The 15,000-nt window shown below is 47.3% G+C and overlaps 1 protein-coding gene across 1 annotated transcript in view; it reads right to left on the bottom strand.

The window, feature by feature from the left end:
- slc1a7a (solute carrier family 1 member 7a) overlaps positions 1-15,000 on the bottom strand; it is a gene marked incomplete at both ends in the record, with an annotated part of 34,994 nt that overhangs the window by 12,770 nt on the left and 7,224 nt on the right. The window contains 4 exon segments of the mRNA XM_084333961.1: positions 2,076-2,309; positions 3,517-3,616; positions 5,482-5,713; positions 11,932-11,974. Of these exon segments, the coding sequence (XP_084190087.1) occupies positions 2,076-2,309; positions 3,517-3,616; positions 5,482-5,713; positions 11,932-11,974 (609 nt within the window).

Genomic DNA, 15,000 nt, shown 5'->3' with positions numbered 1-15,000 from the left:
ACAAACACCATCTCACTCGCTTCTCCCTTAAATAAACGACCTCGACCTCCGACCTCGACAGCACAACTTAATACAGTCCCCCACTGAAAGGATGGTGACATAAGTCCTGTTTCTTCCAACTGCGCATCATCTAAAAAAAATCCAGTCCTTCCTCTCCCCCAGCGACCTTCAGAAAGTCATCCTCGTGCTCATTTCTTCACGACTGGACTACTGCAATTCCCTCTACGCTGGTCTTCCGGACAAAACCATCTCAGGCACCAGAATGAGGGACCACATCTCCCCAGTCCTCGCCTCTCTCCATTGGCTCCCAGTGAGGAACAGAGTCAAATTCAAATCCATGACGTTCGTCTCCAAAGCCCTCAATGGTCTCGCTCCAGGCCTACATTGAGGAACTCTTGGTCCAAGCGTCAGCTCCGGGTCCCTCAGATCGAATGACCAACTGTGTCTGAGGGTCCCGCGGGGCCAAACTGGTGACAAAGGGTTTCCGGGCCTTTTGCAGTGATGGCGCCGACACTGTGGAATAAGCTCCCTCTCAACATCAAGTCTGCCAACACCGTACAGACCTTCAAGGCCTTGCTTAAAACCCACCTAAATATCATATCATATCATCATCTGAATTAAGTCCCAGTTAACCCCTACACTACAGGACTGAGAGCTGACTCATCTGCACACGATTCCACCCAGGATTCCGTGGTTAAGCGTCCAGGAGTGGTGTGATGGGTTAAACGGTAAGTTCAGAGATCTGGACTATCCCCTAATTATCAACGATGTTGTCCATCTGTAATACCTTTCTCGGTACAATCCACGCTGTTCTTCATACTGGATAACTGCAGCTCTGTCATTCGCTAAGAAGCCCTCAAATCAACTCTGAAATCTAATCCACAGTGCGTCCGAGTTCAGGTACAGGCTGCTGGGGACCTCCTGGTGGTTAGGTCGTGTTACTGCACCTGGCCTGGAGGGTGAGGGTGAGGGGGGGTTACTGCACCTGGCCTGGAGGGTGAGGGTGAGGGGGGGTCACTGCACCTGGCCTGGAGGGTGAGGGTGAGGGGGGGTTACTGCACCTGGCCTGGAGGGTGAGGGTGAGGGGGGGTTACTGCACCTGGCCTGGAGGGTGAGGGTGAGGGGGGGTTACTGCACCTGGCCTGGAGGGTTAGAGTGAGGGGGGGTCACTGCACTTGGCCTGGAGGGTTAGGGTGAGGGGGGGTTACTGCACCTGGCCTGGAGGGTTAGAGTGAGGGGGGGTCACTGCACCTGGCCTGGAGGGTTAGAGTGAGGGGGGGTCACTGCACCTGGCCTGGAGGGTGAGGGTGAGGGGGGGTCACTGCACCTGGCCTGGAGGGTTAGAGTGAGGGGGGGTTACTGCACCTGGCCTGGAGGGTGAGGGTGAGGGGGGGTCACTGCACCTGGCCTGGAGGGTGAGGGGGGGTCACTGCACCTGGCCTGGAGGGTGAGGGGGGGTTACTGCACCTGGCCTGGAGGGTGAGGGTGAGGGGGGGTTACTGCACCTGGCCTGGAGGGTGAGGGTGAGGGGGGGTTACTGCACCTGGCCTGGAGGGTGAGGGTGAGGGGGGGTTACTGCACCTGGCCTGGAGGGTGAGGGTGAGGGGGGGTTACTGCACCTGGCCTGGAGGGTTAGAGTGAGGGGGGGTCACTGCACCTGGCCTGGAGGGTTAGAGTGAGGGGGGGTTACTGCACCTGGCCTGGAGGGTGAGGGTGAGGGGGGGTTACTGCACCTGGCCTGGAGGGTTAGAGTGAGGGGGGGTCACTGCACCTGGCCTGGAGGGTGAGGGTGAGGGGGGGTCACTGCACCTGGCCTGGAGGGTGAGGGTGAGGGGGGGTCACTGCACCTGGCCTGGAGGGTGAGGGTGAGGGGGGGTTACTGCACCTGGCCTGGAGGGTGAGGGTGAGGGGGGGTTACTGCACCTGGCCTGGAGGGTTAGAGTGAGGGGGGGTTACTGCACCTGGCCTGGAGGGTTAGAGTGAGGGGGGGTTACTGCACCTGGCCTGGAGGGTGAGGGTGAGGGGGGGTTACTGCACCTGGCCTGGAGGGTTCGGGTGAGGGGGGGTTACTGCACCTGGACGAGGTAGCCAGGGAGATGAGCAGCGCCTGCAGGATGCCTCTGATGTAAACGATGGGACTCTTCTTGGTGATGAAGAAGTACATCGCCGGCAGGATGAAGAGGCCGTGGAGCACCAGTCCCGCCACCACGGTCATGGCGTAGAAACCCAGCTTCTTCCCCATGGCCGACGGGTCATCCATCTCCAGGATCTTTCCGGCCACCAGGAACACGATTCCGAAGGGGAAGTACCTGGGAGAGGAGAGGAGAGGAGAGGAGAGGAGAGGAGAGGAGAGGAGAGAGAAGAGAAGAGAAGAGAAGAGAAGAGAAGAGAAGAGAAGAGAAGAGAAGAGAAGAGAAGAGAAGAGAAGAGAAGAGAAGAGAAGAGAAGAGAAGAGAAGAGAAGAGAAGAGAAGAGAAGAGAAGAGAAGAGAAGAGAAGAGAAGAGAAGAGAAGAGAAGAGAAGAGAAGAGAAGAGAAGAGGAGAGGAGAGGAGAGGAGAGGAGAGGAGAGGAGAGGAGAGGAGAGGAGAGGAGAGGAGAGGAGAGGAGAGGAGAGGAGAGGAGAGGAGAGGAGAGGAGAGGAGAGGAGGTCCGCAGTGGGTCAGAGCCGGAACCGGAATCGGAAAAGGTCCTTATTGCCAAGTAGTTTCACACGTACAAGGAATTTGATTTGGTCATTCGGTGCGACATTAACGGACAGACAATTACGGTGGAATAAAATAGAAGGTAGAATAATACATTTATAATAAAATAAAATGGAATATAAACGAAATGAAAATAGAAGCACAATAGCGTGTTTAGTTTGACGTGCTCACAGTGCAACGTTATATCTCACGTTGTCTCAGTTTCAGCGACGAGCTCAGAGCAGCTCCATTTAGTTAGATTTCACCCTAACGAGGTCAAATCTGGGTAAATGTCATGTTTTAACCCTTTCACTACCTGACTACAGAAGGTTAACCCTTTCACTGTGACAATACAGAAGGTTAACTCTTTCACTACCACACTACAGAAGGTTAACCCTTTCACTGTGACAATACAGAAGGTTAACCCTTTCACTACCACACTACAGAAGGTTAACCCTTTCACTGCGACAATACAGAAGGTTAACCCTTTCACTACCACACTACAGACGGTTAACCCTTTCACTACCAGACTTAACCGTCAACGGGTTAACCATCTGTAGTGTGGTAGTGAAAGGGTTAACCGTCTGTAGTGTGGTAGTGAAAGGGTTAACCGTCTGTAGTGTGGTAGTGAAAGGGTTAACCTTCTGTAGTGTGTTGGTGAAAGGGTTAACCATCTGTAGTGTGGTAGTGAAAGGGTTAACCTTCTGTAGTGTGTTGGTGAAAGGGTTAACCGTCTGTAGTGTGTTGGTGAAAGGGTTAACCGTCTGTAGTGTGTTGGTGAAAGGGTTAACCGTCTGTAGTGTGTTGGTGAAAGGGTTAAGGTGGAGCTCTTACCAGATGACAATGGCTACGATCTTCAGAACGGCCTCGTTCAAGCTCTGGCAGAAGTTGACCAAGGCGGTACCGTTAGGTCCCATCCTGCCCAGCATGATCCCTGCAGGTCACATGATACAGGTCACATGATACAGGTCACATGATACAGGAACACCTCACATGATACAGGTCACATGATACAGGTCACATGATACAGGAACACCTCACATGATACAGGTCACATGATACAGGTCACATGATACAGGAACACCTCACATGATACAGGTCACATGATACAGGTCACATGATACAGGACACACCTCACATGATACAGGTCACATGATACAGGTCACATGATACAGGAAACACCTCACTTGACACAACGGCCTCAGCATGAAGGAAGGAAGGAAAGGTCTTCATTTACAAAGCAATGTACAGTAGTAGGACATAAAAAAAAAAGAAAAAAAAACACATAAAAGGTGTAGGCTGAAGCCGAGGCTAATATTGCTTACCCTTTTTACATTACATTATTAATAAAAAACAAACGAATGACATAATTCAATACATCATAGTTTTAGTGTATACAGTTTATACAGTAATTTACAAAACGTATACACATTTTTATTTTTTTATTTATACAGTTATGTTATACTAAAATAAAATTAGGATTATAATAAGGTTTTATATTTATGTATCACCTTATATTTGAATAATTTCTTAAATGTATGTACCGTACCACAAATCTTTTGTTCGTTGTCACAGTTATTCCACAGTTTTACCCCTTTAACGGATACACATCTAGTTTTTATATTTGTCCTTGCCTTTGCGATATCGAAGGCTATATATAGAGTCTATATACCGGCTCTCTCTAGTCTGGAACAACTCCTGCATGCAGCTGGGAAGTGAGTGCTTATGTGCTTTATACGTTATTATTGCAGCGCTAAGATCAACAAGATGTTCCAATTTGAAGGTATTAGATTTAACAAAGAGTGGGTAAACATAATGGACTGAAGAAGACGTGCTCGCAACTCCCAAGTTCCAAGAATAGTGTACAAAAGTGTGCATTTTTTAATATATTTCTTTACCGGGGCGAAGATCCAGTTTGGGATTGAAACATTGTGATATGAACTAAATGTGTGTGAACTTTGTCTACACTCGACTCTAAACACCTCACCCATGATGGAGGGATGATGCTCTCTAAACACCTCACCCATGATGGAGGGATGATGCTCTCTAAACACCTCACCCATGATGGAGGGATGATGCTCGACTCTAAACACCTCACCCATGATGGAGGGATGATGCTCTCTAAACACCTCACCCATGATGGAGGGATGATGCTCTCTAAACACCTCACCCATGATGGAGGGATGATGCTCGACTCTAAACACCTCACCCATGATGGAGGGATGATGCTCTCTAAACACCTCACCCATGATGGAGGGATGATGCTGCTCTAAACACCTCACCCATGATGGAGGGATGATGCTCTCTAAACACCTCACCCATGATGGAGGGATGATGCTCTCTAAACACCTCACCCATGATGGAGGGATGATGCTCGACTCTAAACACCTCACCCATGATGGAGGGATGATGCTCTCTAAACACCTCACCCATGATGGAGGGATGATGCTCTCTAAACACATCACCCATGATGGAGGGATGATGCTCGACTCTAAACACCTCACCCATGATGGAGGGATGATGCTCGACTCTAAACACCTCACCCATGATGGAGGGATGATGCTCTCTAAACACATCACCCATGATGGAGGGATGATGCTCTCTAAACACATCACCCATGATGGAGGGATGATGCTCTCTAAACACATCACCCATGATGGAGGGATGATGCTCTCTAAACACCTCACCCATGATGGAGGGATGATGCTCTCTAAACACCTCACCCATGATGGAGGGATGATGCTCGACTCTAAACACCTCACCCATGATGGAGGGATGATGCTGCTCTAAACACCTCACCCATGATGGAGGAGAAGATGACGATCCCGAGGACGTTCATGCCCTCACTGGTGCCGGGGGAGGTCCGCATGATGACGTCCGGCGGCGGCGTCAGGTCCAGGGAGAAGTTCTGGATGTCACTGCCGTTGTCGTCCTGGATGCCGTAGATAAACAGCCTCCGCGTGGTGGTCTCGTCCAGGAGCTGGGCCAGCGTGGGGATGGGGACCGGCACCGGGATGCTCTGGGTCCGGTACTGCGGTAACACCAAACAGAGAGAGGGCCTTTAGGTACTGTGATAACACCAAACAGAGGGAGGGCCTTTAGGGTACTGTGATAACACCAAACAGAGAGAGGGCCTTTAGGTACTGTGATAACAACAAACAGAGAGAGGGCCTTTAGGTACTGTGATAACACCAAACAGAGAGAGGGCCTTTAGGTACTGTGATAACACCAAACAGAGAGAGAGAGGGCCTTTAGGTACTGTGATAACACCAAACAGAGGGAGGGCCTTTAGGTACTGTGATAACACCAAACAGAGAGAGAGAGGGCCTTTAGGTACTGTGATAACACCAAACAGAGAGAGGGCCTTTAGGTACTGTGATAACACCAAACAGAGAGAGGGCCTTTAGGTACTGTGATAACACCAAACAGAGAGAGAGAGGGCCTTTAGGTACTGTGATAACACCAAACAGAGAGAGGGCCTTTAGGTACTGTGATAACACCAAACAGAGAGAGGGCCTTTAGGTACTGTGATAACACCAAACAGAGAGAGGGCCTTTAGGTACTGTGATAACACCAAACAGAGAGAGAGAGGGCCTTTAGGTACTGTGATAACACCAAACAGAGAGAGGGAGGGCCTTTAGGTACTGTGATAACACCAAACAGAGAGAGGGAGGGCCTTTAGGTACTGTGATAACACCAAACAGAGAGAGGGAGGGCCTTTAGGTACTGTGATAACACCAAACAGAGAGAGGGCCTTTAGGTACTGTGATAACACCAAACAGAGAGAGAGAGGGCCTTTAGGTACTGTGATAACACCAAACAGAGAGAGGGCCTTTAGGTACTGTGATAACACCAAACAGAGAGAGAGAGGGCCTTTAGGTACTGTGATAACACCAAACAGAGAGAGGGCCTTTAGGTACTGTGATAACACCAAACAGAGAGAGAGAGGGCCTTTAGGTACTGTGATAACACCAAACAGAGAGAGGGCCTTTAGGTACTGTGATAACACCAAACAGAGAGAGGGCCTTTAGGTACTGTGATAACACCAAACAGAGAGAGAGAGGGCCTTTAGGTACTGTGATAACACCAAACAGAGAGAGAGAGGGCCTTTAGGTACTGTGATAACACCAAACAGAGAGAGGGCCTTTAGGTACTGTGATAACACCAAACAGAGAGAGGGCCTTTAGGTACTGTGATAACACCAAACAGAGAGAGGGCCTTTAGGTACTGTGATAACACCAAACAGAGAGAGAGAGGGCCTTTAGGTACTGTGATAACACCAAACAGAGAGAGGGCCTTTAGGTACTGTGATAACACCAAACAGAGAGAGAGAGGGCCTTTAGGTACTGTGATAACACCAAACAGAGGGAGGGCCTTTAGGTACTGTGATAACACCAAACAGAGAGAGAGAGGGCCTTTAGGTACTGTGATAACACCAAACAGAGGGAGGGCCTTTAGGTACTGTGATAACACCAAACAGAGAGAGGGCCTTTAGGTACTGTGATAACACCAAACAGAGAGAGAGAGGGCCTTTAGGTACTGTGATAACACCAAACAGAGGGAGGGCCTTTAGGTACTGTGATAACACCAAACAGAGAGAGGGCCTTTAGGTACTGTGATAACACCAAACAGAGAGAGGGCCTTTAGGTACTGTGATAACACCAAACAGAGAGAGAGAGGGCCTTTAGGTACTGTGATAACACCAAACAGAGAGAGGGCCTTTAGGTACTGTGATAACACCAAACAGAGAGAGGGCCTTTAGGTACTGTGATAACACCAAACAGAGAGAGGGCCTTTAGGTACTGTGATAACACCAAACAGAGAGAGGGCCTTTAGGTACTGTGATAACACCAAACAGAGAGAGGGAGGGCCTTTAGGTACTGTGATAACACCAAACAGAGAGAGGGCCTTTAGGTACTGTGATAACACCAAACAGAGAGAGGGCCTTTAGGTACTGTGATAACACCAAACAGAGAGAGGGCCTTTAGGTACTGTGATAACACCAAACAGAGAGAGAGAGGGCCTTTAGGTACTGTGATAACACCAAACAGAGAGAGAGAGGGCCTTTAGGTACTGTGATAACACCAAACAGAGAGAGAGAGGGCCTTTAGGTACTGTGATAACACCAAACAGAGAGAGGGCCTTTAGGTACTGTGATAACACCAAACAGAGAGAGAGAGGGCCTTTAGGTACTGTGATAACACCAAACAGAGGGAGGGCCTTTAGGTACTGTGATAACACCAAACAGAGAGAGGGCCTTTAGGTACTGTGATAACACCAAACAGAGAGAGGGCCTTTAGGTACTGTGATAACACCAAACAGAGAGAGGGAGGGCCTTTAGGTACTGTGATAACACCAAACAGAGAGAGGGCCTTTAGGTACTGTGATAACACCAAACAGAGAGAGAGAGGGCCTTTAGGTACTGTGATAACACCAAACAGAGAGAGAGAGGGCCTTTAGGTACTGTGATAACACCAAACAGAGAGAGGGAGGGCCTTTAGGTACTGTGATAACACCAAACAGAGAGAGGGAGGGCCTTTAGGTACTGTGATAACACCAAACAGAGAGAGAGAGGGCCTTTAGGTACTGTGATAACACCAAACAGAGAGAGGGCCTTTAGGTACTGTGATAACACCAAACAGAGAGAGAGAGGGCCTTTAGGTACTGTGATAACACCAAACAGAGAGAGGGCCTTTAGGTACTGTGATAACACCAAACAGAGAGAGAGAGGGCCTTTAGGTACTGTGATAACACCAAACAGAGAGAGGGAGGGCCTTTAGGTACTGTGATAACACCAAACAGAGAGAGGGCCTTTAGGTACTGTGATAACACCAAACAGAGAGAGGGCCTTTAGGTACTGTGATAACACCAAACAGAGGGAGGGCCAGTAACAGTAAGAATCATTTTGTATAAAAGTATTCTGTACTTCTGTATGACAACTATTAAAGAAACTTGAACTTGAAACTTGAAGTAAAAGCTAAAAACACACTTGAGTAAAAATCTAAAAGTTTCTACTTTTAAATGTAAAAAGTTAAAGTAAACACGTTTTTTTTTTATTCCGGAGCAATGAAATGTTCCGTTTCGTCCTCTTCATCACTCGTTTGTGGCCATCTTCTGTAGCTTACTAGCTTGTCACTCTGATTGTCTATTCTCCTGATAGCAGGTGTTTAATCAAAGATCCCCGCGCTTTCTAGTCTTGCACAAGGACCAATCAGCATGGGTATGGGCGGGTTCATTTTCCATTGATGGGGATTTGATTGGCTGTTTTAAAATAAAGCGCGGCTGCAGGATTAATAACGTTAACGTTAGTTCGGCCAGAGAAACAAATATACTAATTAAAATCGTTGGACCTGTGAGATTTGTACTTTGTACTTTGTAGCTCTGCATTTTAAATGTAAGGAGTAAAAAGTATGTTTTTTTCCTCTGAAATGTAATTGAGTAAAAGTACAAGTATACAAACCTAATAATACTTGAGTAAAGTACAAATCCCCAAAAACAGTACTTAAGTATTGTAACAAAGTCTATTCTAGGTCGTCCTCGGACGGGCCCTCCATCGGTGCTTCCAGTCGTCCCGATCCTCCATGCATCTGGCGAGCTCGCCGGTGCTTTCTGCTCCCGCAGTACAATTACTCAAGTACTTTACACCCCTGCAATTCAGCTATTGATGTTATGATATGTGTGGGTGTGTGTGTATATCCCTGTTAGTTAACCTGTTAGGTTTTTCGTCTGTTCCAGGTATCTTGTGTTCATGTAATCGTGATCTGTGTTCTTCAGTGTTTTGTATTGTGTCCCCTGTCCTGTACCTTAGTTGTAGTTCCTCGTCTTGTCTTCCTGTAGTTCTTTGTTTGTTTCCCTCCCAGGTGTATCCATCTGTAACCGGCCCAGGTGTTTCTTGTTCTCGTCATCCCCTTGTGGATGTCTGTTCTGTTCTCCCCTGTGTTCCGTGGCTGATCCTGTCTGCACAGTCCTGACCTTTGTTTGTTTGTTTGTTTGTTTGTTTGTTTGTTTGTTTGTTTGTTTGTTTGTTTGTTATCTTTTTATTTTATTCCTGCAAACCTCAAAACTGATTGTAATTATCATTAACACATTGAGTGCCACGCCCCTTCCGGGAATTGCATCTGGCCTTGCCGTCCATTAACCCCATGTAAACGCTCACCTTGTTTGTAGAGCTAAAGCTATATTTTATATTATAGCTATGGGTCTAATAACGCTGTCGATTGTCAGTGAGTTGCTTCCAGTCAACGTGCAAAAAACAGATTCTTTTTTCATCCGTACATTTCCGTTTTATACCATTTTGAATATGAATATAGTTTGGGTGGTTCTGAGTAATTCCAGGAAAAAGACGCGAAAACAGCGTTTTTGTGTAATTCAATAAACACGTTGTAATTTTTTGCCTGATTATCGAATCTTCCTGAAATCAACGCTAGATTATCATTATTATGTCTCCTCGTGAATACATGAAATGGGCCCTGGAGCGCGGTGCTTCCCCCCACCCCCCGCCTGCACCCAACGGTAAACAGCCACACACAGCACACACAGACAGCTTCAATCGCGGTAGAAAAAAATATCAGATCAACGCAAGATTGGAAATATAGAGTCCTTACCTGGTCTCTGATGTAATGCAAAAAAAATAATCCAATTATCCGATCGCCATTCCAGTTATCCACAACGATCCTGTCTCCGACATTGTTGGGCATTGCACATGAACGGGCGGGCGGGGTCAGTTGTCCAAACCATCCCTACAAGCGCGTGTTTTGCCGGAGTGTTTATGACCCGCCCCCACGCCGCAGCTCGGTAGAGAAAATAAACTACACCGTTTCTAATGGAGTGCAATAGCGGCCGAAGGCGTTAGAGGGCGGTATAAGACCGTCTGCCAGCTCAGACACATTCAGTGCAGCATGCACAAGGTGCCCCGCTGAATTATGAATGGCAATAGTGAATAAAAGAAATACCGTGAGAAAAACGTTTTTACGTCTACGTTTCCGGCACTCGACCGTCGGGCGACAGAAACGTAGTTCTACGTTAACGGCACCCAAAGGGTTAAAAACCTTTTTGTTACTTTTGGCTACCGTTTCACATTATGTTCAACGAGTACTTTTATGTGAATCAATGGTAACTGTTCTGAAGGTCCAGATTAACACTGAAAGTCTGCGTTTATTATTTTGTATAACTTATATATTGTTTATATATATAAGATATATATCTTCACGTCATCTGTTTACGTGCCAGTATTTATCATTCGCCTTTTGTATATGTCCCATTCTTAACGCCGTAGGCGCCAGCGCGCGCGCCCCTCTAGACATGTTTCAGAACATGCCCAGACAAGACCAGAGAGAGCGCATTGATCTGTGTGGGTGAACAGGCTCAGTCCACAGGAAAACTAACAGAGTGAGAGAGAAGTAACGTTTGGCGCAGTTGTAAACAGGACCGAAAGCAACGTATCGTTATAGAGAGCCGCACGGCTAATTACTTAGATACAACCATAATATTGTCGAGCCATTATTGGCACAGTATAGTGACTTGTGTAAGCGAAGTAACGTGGAGAGACTTATAGTTGAACCCAGCGACATTCTGGACATAACTACTTATTGAAGACTTCCTGCGGGTTAGCTTTAAGTACAAACGGAGCTAACTAGCTATCACCATGCCAACGGGCTTTGGACTAATAGCTATTAATCCTGCCATCGGGCGCTAGGAATACAAGGACCGGTCCGTACGAGACCCTTTCCTCCCCAGCGACGACCGGATTATCCTAAGTGTGTCTGCAGCCCTCTGGAAGTAGGAACTCCAGAGGACCATCGTCTCCATCCATCATCTTGCTTTTCCCTGTTCTGCGTGCTTCGTCTCAATCCACTCCATTCAGAGCTCCACCGGTCGGGTACCCGTAGCATAGGCACTATCGTTACCGCGGACATTGTGGCATTGATATTAAAGTAATAACAGGAGATCTGTGTTCATATGCTATGTATGTTGTCTATTAATATTAAAGTGATTGTTTAACTCGGTTTCACTGTCCCCTCGCAGTTAATGGAGTGTCCGCCATTTTGTGTAACTATATTGTCTGGCTAATTAATATCTTTAGTAGTGGTTTAATCTAAACATTCTAAATACAGTCAGGGTTGTGTAGCCCCTTAGCTACAGTAACGTAATAATAGATGATGATGATGATGATGATGATGATGATGATGATGATGATGATGATGATGATGATGATGATGATGATGATGATACTCTACCCAAACTGCTCACCTGTTGAAAAGTAGCTTGCACCAAGTTGGCCGGGAACATGTTGCTAGGCAGCAGGAATAAACACAAAGAGAGATTAGTCACAGCTGAGAGACAGGATGCAGGGAACTTGTATTGATCAAGAGAAAAACATGGTTATAGTGGGAAGCCTTGAGCGGTTGAAATGTTCTGTTGGAGAGAAGGACACGATGACTCGGGTAGCGTTTGTCTTCCTGGCACCACGCTGTGCCGCAGTTGACCTGTGACGATGTGACCTTACATCACTAATCTACAATAATGTTCTGCTCGCAGCGAACCAGCTGTACTGAGTTTCACCAAAAGATTTGATGTTTCGTTAATGTTCCAATTTTTTTTTTTACTTTATTTAAGATTGCAGAATGGGGTACAATACAGTACGGCTCAATACACACAATTGTTCAGGGGATGCAGACCAGAGAAAGACTTTCGTCTTGTTTACATCAGGGTCCCCCATTTTCAATTCATCAAGACATTTATGACATACACGACATACAAATATACAGTACTGTTTAAGAGATAAGAGTTTCTAAAAGAGAATATATACATCCGTGGGGGAAGAAACTGTACATTGGAGGGGGTTGGGTTGGTGTGGGGGGGGGGGGGGGGGAGGCGGTTGGACATTTACCGGGGTCCAGTTTCTAATTGCGTAGGTGCTCTTTGAGGGCGGTTTTGAAGGAGGGTAGGGATTCACATTCCTTTACAGCTGTGGGTAGGGCGTTCCACATTGATGTGGCATAATTGCGAAACGTGTTTAGTCCCTTGTTTGAGCCGAATCTGGGTTTAACATGATTTGTGGAGCTCCCTCTGGTTTTGTGGGTGTGGTATTCACTGACATTTGGGAAGTATTTCGACATGTACATGGGTACCTTAGTGGTGTAGTGTATCTTGTAGACCAGGCCCATTGCAAGTTGCTGTACTCTGTCGTCTACTCTAAGCCATCCTAGGTTGTCAAAGTGGGCAGGGGTGAGGTGGGTTCTAGGAGTCAGGTCAAGCAGTAGTCTGACCAGTTTGTTTTGAGATGTTTGTAATCTTGTTTTTAGGGCCTTTGAGGTGCTTTTGTACCATGAGGTGCAACCATAGTCGTAGTACCCTTCAATGAGTGCTCCTGCCAGAGTCTTCAGGGTATTCTTGTTTACCAGAGAGGAGATCCGGTACAAGAATCTTGTTCTTTGGTTGACTTTTCAGAGAGAGAAATGTATAGCGGAAGGCCTTGTTCACGGGACCACAGCTGCATGAACCGCAGGCGAAGTTAGAGGTGATCTATTAATCACCTTCCCAGCCCTTCCCAGAGACAGTCGCATTTCTCTCCTCTCCCCAGGCTCCTCAAGGCCGTTCCTACCGCCGCCTCTACTGCTCCATGGAGCCCGACGCTGCTATGCCCTGCTTCGTGTATAGTTGCCGGACTATACTCAAATCAACTCGAAATGGATCTAATCAGTGGATTGCATATTTTCGTCAAGAAGCAGAATAAGGCTAACCCTCTCTGCCTATTGGGACATCATAATCGGGCTACCAACTTGAAGACGTGGTCATTTTTGGATTATCGAAGCTTTTGGACTGCAATAAGAAGATTTTGGATCTGTTTACCGCACACAGGACCTACCAAAATGAACTGATTAAGACACTTGGACACTTGGACTAATAATGCATTCAGTCATTTGGACGGAGTTGTTAAAACTCACTCCACTCAAATCAATAGAGTTATATTTCACTCTATTCAAATCAAATTTAAAGTGACGTGGCTGGGATAAATGTGCCAGTCAGTCAGACAAAACAAATTCCTGGACCAAGGTCGAAACAGGGAGCTGCTGGAATCGAAGGCCCTCTGGGAGATAAGAGTGGCAAGCGGCTTCCCCCACCCCCACTCCCTACCCAATCCCCCCTCCCGCGTGTACGCCCGGCGCCACTCCCACGTGATGGTGACGGCAGCCGACTAGTACGCGCGCTGGAGGGGGGGAGCCTAAATTACTGTCTCATCACCCACTCCCCCCCCCCCCCCCCCCCTACAGCCCTGTAACAACCCAACCCACTCCCCCCTCCTTCCGTACATGGCGCTGCCTATGACGGCTGCCAGTCTGTTTGCGGTGGTGAATACGCATATGTTTGTCTCAAGGCTCTGTACCATTATTACTATCTAAAATGTAATAATTGTGGAATATTACTGTAATGAGCTGTATGTGTATGATCCAAGCGTCCTACGATCCTCATAGGAGCATAACAGAAAAAAGCATTCCATGTGAAGGTATTCTGTATTTTTGCATGTCAACTAACTAATAAAGAAACTTGAAAGAAAGAATAGTATATTAACTTCCCTGTAGCTGCAGTAAAGACTGAAGACCCCGTGAGAGGTCTATTAACCCCTTCACTGCCACACTGCAGAAGGTCAACCCGTTACTATCACATTACCGACGGTTACCGTGGTAAAGGGTTAACCTTCTGTAGTGCGGCAGGGAAAGGGGTAACCTGCTGTTGTGTGACAGTGAAAGGGTTAACCTTCTCTAGTGCGGCAGTGAAAGGGTTAACCGGCTGTCGTGAGGCAGTGAAAGGGTATTGTCGCAGTGAAAGGGTTAAACGGTTTGGTGGTGCGGCAGTGAAAGGGTTAAGAGGAGGATGAGTAGAGGAGGAAGTGGGGGGGGGGGGGGTATTCTGAGAAAAGCAGGATGGGGGAGGGGCAGCAGAACTCCAACTACCAGGAGTCACTCTTACCGCCTAAACTACACGGACTCCTACAACGTGTAACATATGACGTATACATCGCACCAGTTAGGGTACCTTTATGTACAGTATACTGCGCCTGTGTGTACTGTAGGGCTGACCCCTATTAATCGATTAGTCGACTAATCGGTCGAAAGGGGCCGTAGTCGACTGGCCAACCTCTTAGTCGAATATAATTAAAAAAAAAAGTTTGTATCATTCTTTCCAAAATAAAAGAGGCCTAGAAGCATGGCTAACGCTAATGGCACGCATACCAGAGGCTAACTGCCTAATAAAACAGGCACAGAGGCACTGAAAGAGGATTTCACCTGTCTAATGAACACACTAGACTAGACAAAT

This window comes from Notolepis coatsorum (genome assembly GCF_963971535.1).
Source record: "Notolepis coatsorum genome assembly, chromosome: 17".
Classification (NCBI taxonomy): Eukaryota; Metazoa; Chordata; class Actinopteri; order Aulopiformes; family Paralepididae; genus Notolepis; species Notolepis coatsorum.
Note: the sequence above shows the minus strand (reverse complement) of the source record. Positions and strands in the feature narration are given on the sequence as shown.